Below are 11,397 nucleotides of genomic sequence, written 5' to 3'. Positions count from 1 at the left end.
GCCTCCCTCGGAGAGCAGTGGCTTTGAAATGGGACTGGATTCTGACCCAGCTTGTGTCTCCTACTTTGTGACCTTTACTCCTCTCTAAGTCTCACTGTCTCGGTCTGTAAAGTGGGAATGACTGTCACCTTCTCACCAGGTCCATGGAAAGAGGTGTGGCGGTGATGAGTGTCTCGCCCACTGTGAGCACCGAGTTGTGGGCGGCCTGCAGATGCATAGACTGAGGTCTGAAGGAGCAGTGCCCAGCTTGGGTCAGGGCTGGCCTGGGGACACCGAATACCACACACAAGTGGCGACAGTGGCAAGAAGTAGTTTATTGGTGGAGGCGAGGGACCTGCACCCACGAGTGGTGGGTGCAGACCTGGCCAGTGACCTAGAAATCCATGTCCTCGACCAGGTCTTGCAGATAGGCCTTGTACTGCTCCGACGTGAGAGAGAGAGGCTGGCTGTTGGAAATGTGCAGGTCCACAGTGTTCTCCAGCGAGGAGGCACCGCCTACCCGCGCCATTTCTAGCAGAGCCCTGAGGCACGTGGGAACAACCTATAGGAGGTGGGGAAGAAACACAGTCAAGGGAGGCACCCAACGTTGTCTACTGTAGGGGGTGGGGTTGAGTGGACTACAACTCCCAGCAGGTCCCACCATAACCCAGGATGAATTCTTGGGCTCAGGACTGCTGTGAGTTGTAGTTTTCCCATATTCACAACCACGGAGGGCAGAGGGGCTCCCAGAAGCTAGGGCTGAGCAGCTGGTGTCAGAAGGACTCCTGGGAGCTGTAGTTCCTCACAGGCTGCTAGGACTTAGAGTCCACCAACTCCCTCATGCTTCTGGGTGTCCCAGCCATGGATAAGGCCATGGGTGGGACACCCAGAAGTCTCTGAGAATGAATGGTGGTTGCAGCCCTGGCTGGCTGGTGTGGCTCAGTTGGTAGGAGCATCATTCCATACACTGAAAGGTTGCAGGTTCAGGGCACATGTGGGAGGCAACCAATTGATGTCTCTCTCCCCCCGCAACCCACACCTGCCCTCTAAAAATCAATGAAAATATCCTCTGGTGAGGGGGGGGAAATGGTGATGTAGAGAGTTGGAAATTTTCGTTTCTCCAGGGGTTTCTGGGAATTGTAGTTCCTGGGAGCAACCTATTCTTTTGGAAGACCCGCCCCCTCAGCTCCAGGATCCTAAGGCGCAGGCACCTTGACCATCACTAGCTTCTTGGTCCACGGCTGGTGCTGAGGCCATGACTCCCCCATGCAGAACCAGAAGGTGTAGCGTGGTGAGCGTCCGCTTCCATTGATGAAGGCAATCAGATCTACGGGCCCAAGAGCCTAGTCAGGGATGGGGAGACCTCTACCTGCCCCTCCCCCTAAAACCTGAATAATGTCCTACCTTCCCCACTAACCTAAAGCCTGGCATACCTCTGCCATCAAAACCAGGGGGCTGCTGATGTGCGTCAAGTCCCCACAATTCTGGCACAAACATAAAAGTTCCTTTTCCCTCCCACCCATCAGGGTAGGGCTGGACGATCCGCTCCCACCTCCCCCTGAGCATTCAGGATGGGGAAGCAGGTCCAGGAGGGGAGTCCTCTCCCAAAGATGTTGACAGTTACTGCTCTTTAACCCCCTAAGGGCACACTGTCCCTACATATTAGCCACCAGGGCTATTTAAATGATAACTAATTAAAATGCAAATAGTTTAAAGCTCACTTCCTCAGATGCTCTCAGCGCATCTAAGTACTCAATAGCAATGTGGCTGGATACTGTACGATATTGGGGAGTGCAAAGAAAGTGCTATTGGCTAGCAAAGTCCTACGGGATCTTTCCTGTGTCTGTCTGTCCACCATAAGCCTATATAATAAAGAGCTAATATGCAAATAGTCATCACGCCCTCATGCCCTCTTGCCTAGCGCTGGAACTGTTCAGACACTCAACCCCGGGGAGAGAGGAATGGGGACCAGCCAGGTCCCGGGTGCCTGCGGCCCAGGTGAAGCCACCCGCCCACAGTCCCTGTGGCTGCGGCCAGCCTGTGAGAAGCCGGCCCAGGTCCTGGGTGCCTACGGCCGGCCAGAGGGAGGGAAGCCCAGGTCCCGGGTGCCTGCAACCAGCAGGAGAAGGGAATCCTGGGTCCCGGGTGTGGGACAAGGCAGAGGCAGTTAGGGGAGATCAGGCCAGCAGGGGAGCAGTTAAGGGCAATCAGGCGGGTAGGAGAGCAGTTAGGGGCAATCAGGCAGGCAGAGGTGGTTAGGGGTGATCAGGCACGTAGGCAGGCGAGCGGTTCAGAGCTAGCGGTCCCGAATATCGAGAGGCGGTTGGACATCTCCCAAAGGGTCCCGGATTGAAGAGGGTGCAGGCCGGGCTGAGGGACTCTCCCCTCTCCTGTGCATGAATTTCATGCACCGGGCCTCTAGTTGGTAATAATGATGACTATGGCAGCTAGTTCCTGAGCACCTTCTGTGCAGGGGGCCCCGTGCCTCCTCCCAGCTCTGGGCAGGCAGAGGGAGGGAGAGGGCCTTCAGACTTGCCGGGCTCGGAGCAGTCTAGGCTAAATGGCCAACAGCAGCAGGATCCCGAAAGGTCAGACCCCGGTTCTTAACCACTGGGGCCCCTCTCCACTCACCTGTCACAAATGGCCCCAGGTTGAACACGCTTCCTTCCGTCTCTTTGGGGACCTCGCCATCAGGCCCGTGGCCGCTGTCGGGGAGAAGCTCCTCGCCCACAGCCCAGTATGTGTGGCAGGGGCCCAGCCTCTGGGCGCAGAGCCGCTGCCCTTCCCTCCACAGAGCGAGTCCCCCGCCCAGGCCGCTCAGCACACGACTCACATAGTCCTTCGCGGCCCTGTCTGCCAGGAACGCCCCGGGGTCTGGCAGTGTTATCGGCTGCCCAGGGAGTGTCCTGTCCCCTCCTTCTGACCCCACCAGCCGCAGGCCCCTCGGGCAGAAGACCGTCTGCTGGAAGACTTGGCGGCCCCGGTAGAAGGCGGTCACCTCGAACTCCCAGTCTGAGCAGCAGCGGCGGCAACATGAAGGGAGAGATTGAGAGCGTGTAAGGGCCCATCACCCCAGATCCAGCTCCTCCCAGCCCACAGCTGGCACTCACCATCCTGGGGCATCAGTAGCTGCTTCAGTGGGTTTTCAGGGGGCGCCGAGTTTGGGTAGGGAGCAGGAATGTCTAAGTTGGGGCTCAGCAAGAGCTGAGGGGGGTATTCAGGGGCCACAGCCAGGCTCGAGGCCCCCTCATCTGGAACTGAGCCCAAGGCCATGTCATTCAGTAACTCCTCCAGAATGTCTTCCTAGAGAGAGAGAGAGAGAGAAAAGGGTCCAGGCATTTCCGCAGCATTTTCTGAAGACTTCCCATGGGTCAGGCCTTGTGTTCAGCAATATGGGGACCCAGAGAGGAGACAGTCCTGAGCCTTGCTCTCTAGGGGTTTCCGATCTAGGGGAGAGACCGCCCTGGGCTCAGAGTGCACAATGCTCTGATGTATGCTGAGGGCTAAGAGGTCTGGGAGAGCAGCTAATTCAGCCCAAGGATCTGGCTCCACGCAGGCAAGACCTGGGCAGAGAAGTCTGGGGAGAATGTCCCCGGGGACGTTTCCTGGCACAGACATCAGCAAGATCGAGGGCAGGGAGTTTCTAGTTCCCAAGAGGCTGGAAAGCAAGGAAAGCAACGGAGATGTGTTAGGGCCTCAAACGCCTGGTGAAAACGGAACTTTCTCCTGAGGCTGCTGGGAAGCCATGGAGGGCTGTGAGCTGGAGGGTCAGCTCTGGGTCAGGGGAGGGAGAGAAGGGAGGCCAGGGAGGAGGCAGACAATGGTCCATGGGGAGAATGAGGCCTGAACAGGGACGCAGGGGGGCAGGAGGGCTGGGCGCATGCGTACCTGGGTGTCAGAGGTATTGAATCTGCCATCGGTGTCCGGAGAAGTCTCCAGCTCAGGGAAGTCCCCAACTGCTGGCGAGAGAGGTGGTGAGCGGAAAGGGGGTGCTAGGGACTCTTACGATCCCATTCCTCCATGAGAACCCCCGCTTCCAGCACACCTGAGTTCACAAACTCATAGATCTTGTGCGGGTCGTGGGGGTCCTTGCTCCGGTCCTCAGCTAAACGCAACACTTCCTTCCTGTTCAGGGCAGACCTGAAATTCCTCTTCCAGGTTGGCAGGTCAGGCCTATCTCTCCCAGGAGTGTAGGCACCGCTGGCCTCTGCCCAGGCCTGGGGAACCAATGGGACCAGGATAGAGAAGCAGATGATTCCGACCCCACCCCAGGGGTCATAACCCTGCCCCCTCTCATCCTAGCACCGACCTTGTTAAGGTTCTCGCCCCAAATTCTCAGTGCCCTAAGTCCCCCTGCCTCCACCTTTCAAAATCCTTTGCTTTCTAAGCCAACCTTCCAGGCCCTACTAGGTGTCTAACTCTGCAACCAACCTGCCCTAGGGCACCCTCTGTAATAGCCCCGCCCCCTCCCACTCTAACTGGGTTTACCCCCACTGGTGTAGTATTCTAAGTTGGTGGTAAGTACCCTCAGCTTCAGCCCAGTCTGATCTCATGTTCCAAGACCCGCCCCCAGAATTCTATATCCAAGATCCCATCCCCAGTGAGCCCTGAACTCCCAGGATGCATTTCCTTCATGGTCTAACCTGCTTTCCTAGTTCTACTCCTGGAACCTGGGCTCTCCAGCTATCCCACACCTATCAACTATCCTAAGCCCTCCCCATCCCACTGTAACTCCACTCCTCAGAGTCCACCCCACCCTACGGCACCTGCACCTTAGGGTTTCCCGAGTCTCAGCTCCCACACACCTGGAAGATGCCAAAGTCCTCCTGCTGGGCATCCTGCCGCAAACCGTGCTTCCAGGGGATACGGAAGCGCCTGCGGCTCTGGTCCAGCCAAGCCACGCCCTCCAGCTGCCCCTCGTCCAGCTGAGACACCAGCCAAGGCAGGATCCGAGGCTTCTGGGATCCCATGTCGGGCCTGCGAACAATGGGCAGGTCATGGGCGCAGGCGGCCTCTCAGGCCCACCCGGACCATCCTCTCACGGGCCACGGCGCAGGTCCCTCGCCTGTATTTTCTTGGGGGAACAAACAGACCTCACCTCCTCCAATCCAACAATTTAGCGAGGACTCCCTCCCAAATCCATTTTAGGGCCCCCTCGTTCCCCCAGCTTCTGTGCAGACCCCACCAGCCCATCAATTCCGCCAGCAGAGACCCTTCCCTATTTCACTGCAAATCCCGCCCGCCCGCCCTCCCCATCACCCAAGGCAGGTACCCCCACTTCCAAGGTGGAGCCTAATAGCAGACGCTACTCTCCTGTGGACTTCTACCTCCCGCACTCACCCCAGTGTAGACCCCTCCCACAGTTCCCCACAGATGATCCCCTCACCCGGTTCCACCGCAGACCTCCCTCCACAGTCCCCCGCAGAGAGCCTCCCTCGTCCAGGGCGCGCTCCCCACCGTCTGGAGTGGACTGCCTCCCCGCTGCTCTTTCTGTGTTTATTTTTTTTTTGCACCTGCCACTGCTTCACTTCTCCCCTTCCTTGCTTCACTTTCTCCAGGGTACACAACCCCGCTCCATGTCATGTCAGACTCATCCTTTCTCCCGTTCCTCACTCCGGGCCACCACCAGCTCCCGGCTCTTCCGTGTTACCTACCTAGCGGGACGGGGCGGGGCGCGCAGAGTGTTGGGGCCACCCGTGGCTTTGGGTCCCGTAGCGCGGGAACACGGAGCTGCACCCCACCCCCACCCCTTACCGTCAGCTGAGCTTTAGGGCGGTGGAGCTTTATTTGCTGCAGATTTCTTGAAATGAAAACGACTTTCTCGTCATTTGGGCAACAAACCACAAAGAGGTGGCACCCGCAGCCCGGACATTGCTCCTCCCCGTGCCCTTTTTTGGCTTTCCGGCCACCGGCATGCTGGGAACGTCGCATGCAAATTAGGCGGGCACCGGCGCTCCGCCCCCTCTGCGTTGGGCCGTCGCCCGGCCGGCCCAGTGCGCAGGCGCGGGAAAGTTGAACTAAGACAAGTTTAACAAGTTCAGTGAAGGAGGTGGCGGCGGCGGCGGGGCCCGGGGCCCGGGCCCGGGGCCAGGTGAGTGGGGCGTCAGTGAGGGCTGCGGGGAGGAGGGAGGAGAAGAGGGCCGCGATCCAGGAACTGGACCCCCAGTCCTGTTTCGGCATCCAAGCGTCACGGGTCCCCAAGAGTCCACCCTTAGACAGTGGAACTACACCTCCCAGCAGGCCGCGCGGCGATCAACTGCGGACCTAGTGGAATGTTTGCCACGAAGCCTGCTGGGATTGGTAGTTTTCATCCTCTAACGGCTTAAGTAACTTGGCATGTTCTCTCCGAGTCCAGAGTCGAAGCCTCAGGCGTCCTTCTTGCTCGAGGGCCCAGAGGTCCAAGGCACAATCCCCTTTCCTCTCAGATCCAAGAGTTCAGGCTCCCAGCCCCCTCTTTCCTTAGGCCCAAGAATCGGGGTCCCCAGCCTCCTCCTCTGCCAGGATCAAGGAATCTTCGTCTTCATCCCTCTTCTCCCTCTGGAGACTCAAGAGTCTGGACCTCCAGACCTCAATTCCTCTCAAGGACCTAGGAGTTCAGACCCTCAGCCCCTTCCCTGCCTTGGGGACCCCCGAGTCCTGACCCTCTCCTCGTTCACAAACTAGGAATTGGTGCCCCAAGCCTTCACTTCTGCTGAACCCTGGAGTTTATCCCTCAGCCCCCTCTCTCACAGGTGCCCCCATGGCAGGCTCGGAAGAGCTGGGGCTCCGGGAGGACACGCTGAGGGTCCTCGCTGCCTTCCTTAAGCGAGGCGAGGCTGCCGGGTCCCCCATTCCAACCCCACCCAGGTAAGAGGAGCTGCTCTCCTCCCGCAGGGGCCTCTGCATGTGGTGTGGGCCGTCTCTAACTCGTGCTCCTGGTCTCAGTCTGTGTCCTTGCCCCTCTCTGTGTATCTGGCTCTCTTCCTTGTCCCCGGGGTTATAGGGAGAGGCCCTTAGGGGGAGAAAAAAGGGACTGCTTGCAAGGGGGTTCTGGAGTCACTCTCTGAGGTCCCTTCCCCAGGAGCCCTGCCCAGGAGGAGCCAACAGACTTCCTGAGCCGCCTTCGAAGATGCTTTCCTTGTTCTTTGGGTCGAGAAGCAGTTCCCCCTGAGTCCCCTCGGCCTTGCTCCCTGCCCCTTCGCCCCTGCTACGGTTCGCAGCCTGGTAAGAGGTTTCCCTAGATCACCCATGAACTTGCTAATGTAGAGCCAGGAGCTTTGATTCTAAAATATACATACACACACACACACACACACACACACTATTGATTTCAGAGAGGAAAGGAGAGGGAGAGAGAGAGAGAGAAACGTCAATGACGAGAGAGAATCATTGATGGGCTGCCTCCTGCACGCCCCCCACCGGGGATCAAGCCTGCAACCCGGGCATGTGCCCTGACCGGGAATCTAACTGTGACCTCCTGGTTCACAGATCGATGCTCAACCACTGAGCCAGGCTGGTCGGGCTGGGAGCTTTGATTCTTAATACATCCACAGGACAAGGAATTAGTTCAAGATCACTCAGCTAAGGGTATCTAGGTAGCACCTACCCTCCGTTTTCAATCACAGCTCCTTATCTTTTTGATTACATGACTTGGAAAATCCTTCTCTCCCCTGTTCCTGTGTTTATCCAGTAGCAAAGTAGGAATGGGGAGGAGGAGTCCTTGGACTAACAGCTTTCCTCTCGCGTGAGCCTGGATAGAATAGTAATGGCTACAGGGCGTGCTAGCTTGCACAGGGTTTCCAAGTGAGAAAGAGAGTTCTGTGATCAGCCGGTGATGCCTGAAATGGACAAGGGATAGAGTGGTAATCGCTGGAGTGTCACGTGTTTGCCTTCCTTGGATGGGATCCTCTTCAAGGTCCAGTTCAGCTCTAACACTGAATCCATTTGGGGGGACACCATAAAGTGGACAGTACAAGGGTCTTTTGCCAAGTTTGCTCACTGAGCCACCATTTACATTTACCCCGTTATGGAAAGGAAATCACCGCTACCAGGCAGGGTGGTTGGGAGGAGAGAAGCCATCACTTCCTGATCTCCTGGAGACCTGTCATTGTCTCTCTTTACCCCAGTCCCAGCAACTCCAGACTTCTATGCCCTCGTGGCCCAGCGGCTGGAACAGCTGGTCCAAGAGCAACTGAGATCCCCTCCGAGCCCAGGTGAGGGCAGAGGGGCCCTGCAGAAAGATGAGGGCAGAAGGGTGGCCAGGTTTCTGCCCCCAACCGAATTCTCTTCTGTCCCCGTAGAGTTACAGGGTCCCCCACCCACCGAAAAGGAAGCCCTGCTGCGGAGGCTGGTGGCCTTGCTGGAGGAGGAGGCAGAAGTCATCAACCAGAAGGTGATGGTCGCCGTCCATCCCTTAGCTAGGATAGGAATTGCTTTATGATTGGGCACTGGGGTCAGAAGCTGGATCTGCATTCTCATTGGGTGGCCGGTTGGGAGAGGGTAGGACAAGCCTTTAGTGAATGACAGAGGTATGGCCAGGGCAGTACCTTAAATTGGGGGCTTGCATTGTTTGTTAGAGGGGCGTGGCCTAAAGGAAGGGTTGTGGCCATCAGGAACATGATTTAGGGAAGAGACTGGAGCCAGTTGAGGAAGTAAGGGGATATATGGTGGTGGGAGTGGGATGTGGTTTGAGAAGACATAAAATCTGAAATCCTGAGTGACAGCGTAGGGGCGTGGCTTAGAATGTGGGGGGAAATGGCCTGCTGGAGGAGGTGTGGTTTGTGTCCTGAAATATGATTGGCCTATTAATTGTAGATTGAAGGCTAGAAGATTAGCACTCTAGGGCGCAGTTAGAGTAGGGCTAGGCCCTCATTAGCAGCCGAGGTCTGGGCAGGGGCGTGGCTTAGCTTCTTGGGTTCTAGGCCACCTTCCTGTGAGTAGTTTGGCAGAAACCATGGAGTCTGGTTTATGATTGGCTGATGTGATGGGTTGGGGCATGGCTTAGAGCTTTAGTATCGAGAAGTCCCTTACACCAGAAAGCCACCCCCACGCCCCCAGCCTCCTACTGGCTGGCCACCAGGGCGGACCCTGCCTCTTCCCCTGTCCACCCCACAGCTGGCCTCGGACCCTGCCCTGCGCCGCAAGCTGGCCCGCCTCTCTGCTGGCTCCTTCGCCCGCCTAGTGGAGCTGTTCTCCAGCCGGGAGGGCAGCCCTTGCCCCAGCCGCGCACGCCCCTCCTTGCGGTGCCCCGGGCCCCCGCCGCCTTCCCCGGAGCCCCTGGCGCGCCTGGCCCTGGCCATGGAGCTGAGCCGGCGCGTGGCCTGGTTGGGGGGCACCCTGGCTGGACTCAGCGTAGAGCACGTGCACAGCTTCACGCCCTGGATCCAGGCCCAGGGGGGCTGGGTGAGCCGCCCAAGCCTCTGTGGGCCCCCCTTTACCTGACTGTGATTGGGGGGAGGGGCTCCTTAGGTTTCCTTTCAGGCATCGCGAGTGTTCTCCCCGCCCCCCTCCACCCCGCCCCCCCCCCCCCCGCCCCGTTCACCTGCTCTGTGCTCACTGAGCACCTACTGCACCCTGGGCCCCACGGTGGTCAGTGGGGGCTTGTGAGGATTAGCTGGGGTCACCCTCTAAGTGCTGGGCGCCCCACGGCACGTTTGTGTGGTTACAGTGATTCTGCCTGCCGAACCCGCTTGTCCGGTAGCCCCCTGCCTCCTTCCTCTGCTCTGCTCGGCTCTTACCCTCAGGGAGGCCTTTCCTGGTCCCATTTAAAACCGCAGCCGCCTCCACACCCTCGCGCTTACTCACCCTCTCTTGTTGGCTGCTTTACTTCCTTCCATAGCATCTGCACCTTCTAACATGGCAGGAGCAACTAGTTGTACCTCCTTTTGCCGTCTTCTCTCGCCCCTGACACCTTCCCTTGCTCCCGCCTTTCAACCCAATGCCAGGCTCAGAGCTGGCGTGGCCGCGTCACCTGGGCAACGGCCCCACCTCCCTGAGCACCTGCCTGCCCCGCCTCACGGCTGCCACCTCAGTTGCCTTGTTGCTGCGGCGATGCGGTCAGAGGAGGGTGCACACCAGGCTCTCAGAATGTAACCCTTGCTTCCCAGACTGGGAGGGGCTGGCCTGGTGTGTTTGAGGAGCAGAGAGGAGGGGCTGGAGAGGGTGAGCTAGGTGAGCCAGGCGACAGGGCCAGAGTTGAGAGCAGGAGGGGCGGCCAGGTTGTTCATGGGCTCGTAGTCATGGTGAGAACTTGGGGTTTGACTCTGAGTGAGCCCAGAATTCCTGGAGGGCTCTGAGCAGAGGATGAGAGGGTGCTTAGGTATTAACACCCGCCCTCTGGTGGTGGCGTGGGGAACTGTGTGGGGAGAGGGCAGAAGGAGGGAGCTTGGAGGGGGTGACTGGCCAGGGGGAGGTTCCCAGAGCAGTGTGGGAATAGTAGGGGTCCTGGATTTAATTTGGAGATAGAGCTTACAGATTTTGCTAATGGAGTGGATGTGGGGACTGAGCGGCAGGCAGCAGTCAAGGACGCTGACCTGGGCAACTGCTGGGCTGTTCCCCGAGATGGGGCCAAGCAGGGGGGAGGGGAGGGGAGGGGAGGGAGAGGGCTGGGAAGGAGTCAGAGATGGTTGGAAGTGGTCCAGCTAAGCGAGAGCTGCCCTCCGACGTCACAGCAGGCGATGAGGGCACGGGGGATGCGTGTCTGGAGCTCAGCCCAGAAGCTCGTTCGCTGGTTTGTAAAGCCGTTTTGTTTTAAGGAATGAGCAGAAAGCTTGGCCAGGTGCTCGCCAAGGATTTCAGTGGATGATCCCAGTTAAGCCTCACAACAGCCTGACGGGATTCGGTTATTATCCGGGTCTTACGGAGGCTGGGAGGGAAGCTCCTCACGCAGGGATCAGAATCAACACTTGCACACAAAGCCAGGGCTCTTGATCTTTAAAACCCCAGCGCCCCCTCCGCTCCCTGGAGCCCTGTCTCTGCCCAACCTCCACCAGCGCTCCGCCCACCCGCGGGCTCCGTCTCCTCTTCCTCACCGGGACTGGCCCCACCCACCCCCGGGTGTCTGATCCTCTCCAGGTCTCTGTCCCTCTCTGGTCTCTGTCCCCTCCCCATCCTGGTTCCCTGCCCCCTGTCTCAGCTCTCACTGGGCTGGTGTGGATGCTGCTGGGAGTGGAGGGAGCCTCCACTGACGAGGCTCTGCCGCTTTTCCCTGCAGGAGGGCATCCTGGCCAGCTCCCCCGTGGACTTGAACTTGCCCCTGGACTAACTCTTCCTCAGCAGCTGTTACAAGATTGGCCTTCAGGCGCCGGGGCCCGTTGGGTGCTTCTCGAGCCTTCCTCTTCTGCTCAGGGCTGTGAGTGGTGGCTGCCCACCCTGCTTTTGCCAAAAAGAAATGGTTCAAATTGTTTTCATATTAAAAACTTGTTCAAAGGTTGAATCACT

General features: G+C 58.5%; 2 protein-coding genes across 10 annotated transcripts; one reads left to right on the top strand and one right to left on the bottom strand.

Annotated features, from left to right (window-relative positions):
• Nucleotides 1–294: 294 nt before the first annotated feature.
• On the bottom strand, nt 295–9,921 carry IRF3 (interferon regulatory factor 3). 7 transcript variants are annotated; one of them, XM_070401748.1, is made up of 8 exons: nt 9,763–9,921; nt 4,785–4,956; nt 4,025–4,196; nt 3,868–3,938; nt 3,090–3,282; nt 2,611–2,991; nt 1,191–1,306; nt 295–541 (listed from the first exon to the last, which is right to left on the bottom strand). In XM_070401748.1, exons 1-8 carry the CDS (start codon nt 9,813–9,815, stop codon nt 374–376), a joined length of 1,326 nt encoding a protein of 441 aa, XP_070257849.1. In that variant the 5' UTR covers nt 9,816–9,921; the 3' UTR covers nt 295–373. The 7 variants fall into 7 exon arrangements, with proteins under 7 accessions (XP_070257849.1, XP_070257850.1, XP_070257851.1 ...); XM_070401749.1 differs by having other exon boundaries at nt 3,868–3,935; nt 9,763–9,916; XM_070401750.1 differs by lacking the exon at nt 9,763–9,921 and adding an exon at nt 5,734–5,867.
• On the top strand, nt 5,959–11,392 carry BCL2L12 (BCL2 like 12). 3 transcript variants are annotated; one of them, XM_070401755.1, is made up of 7 exons: nt 5,959–6,070; nt 6,711–6,825; nt 7,040–7,182; nt 8,085–8,171; nt 8,259–8,350; nt 9,073–9,360; nt 11,171–11,392. In XM_070401755.1, exons 2-7 carry the CDS (start codon nt 6,719–6,721, stop codon nt 11,219–11,221), a joined length of 768 nt encoding a protein of 255 aa, XP_070257856.1. In that variant the 5' UTR covers nt 5,959–6,070; nt 6,711–6,718; the 3' UTR covers nt 11,222–11,392. The 3 variants fall into 3 exon arrangements, with proteins under 3 accessions (XP_070257856.1, XP_070257857.1, XP_070257858.1); XM_070401756.1 differs by having other exon boundaries at nt 6,696–6,825; XM_070401757.1 differs by lacking the exon at nt 9,073–9,360 and having other exon boundaries at nt 5,962–6,070.
• Nucleotides 11,393–11,397: the final 5 nt, after the last annotated feature.

This window comes from Myotis yumanensis, unplaced genomic scaffold (assembly GCF_028538775.1).
Source record: "Myotis yumanensis isolate MYYU_CA2020_CCGP unplaced genomic scaffold, mMyoYum1.0.hap1 SCAF_23, whole genome shotgun sequence".
Taxonomy (NCBI): domain Eukaryota; kingdom Metazoa; phylum Chordata; class Mammalia; order Chiroptera; family Vespertilionidae; genus Myotis; species Myotis yumanensis.
This window is presented reverse-complemented; position numbering and strand designations above follow the sequence as displayed.

Bases quoted from the DNA above. Each gene is read 5' to 3' on its own strand.
- BCL2L12 (XM_070401755.1), top strand. From the start codon at position 6,719: ATGGCAGGCTCGGAAGAGCTGGGGCTCCGGGAGGACACGCTGAGGGTC. The intron at 6,826-7,039 runs GTAAGAGGAGCT...TCCCTTCCCCAG, and splicing joins CCCATTCCAACCCCACCCAG to GAGCCCTGCCCAGGAGGAGC. The intron at 7,183-8,084 runs GTAAGAGGTTTC...TCTTTACCCCAG, and splicing joins CTGCTACGGTTCGCAGCCTG to TCCCAGCAACTCCAGACTTC.
- IRF3 (XM_070401748.1), bottom strand. From the start codon at position 9,815: ATGTTAGAAGGTGCAGATGCTATGGAAGGAAGTAAAGCAGCCAACAAG. The intron at 3,939-4,024 runs GTGTGCTGGAAG...CTCTCTCGCCAG, and splicing joins CTATGAGTTTGTGAACTCAG to CAGTTGGGGACTTCCCTGAG. The intron at 3,283-3,867 runs GTACGCATGCGC...CTCTCTCTCTAG, and splicing joins TCAATACCTCTGACACCCAG to GAAGACATTCTGGAGGAGTT.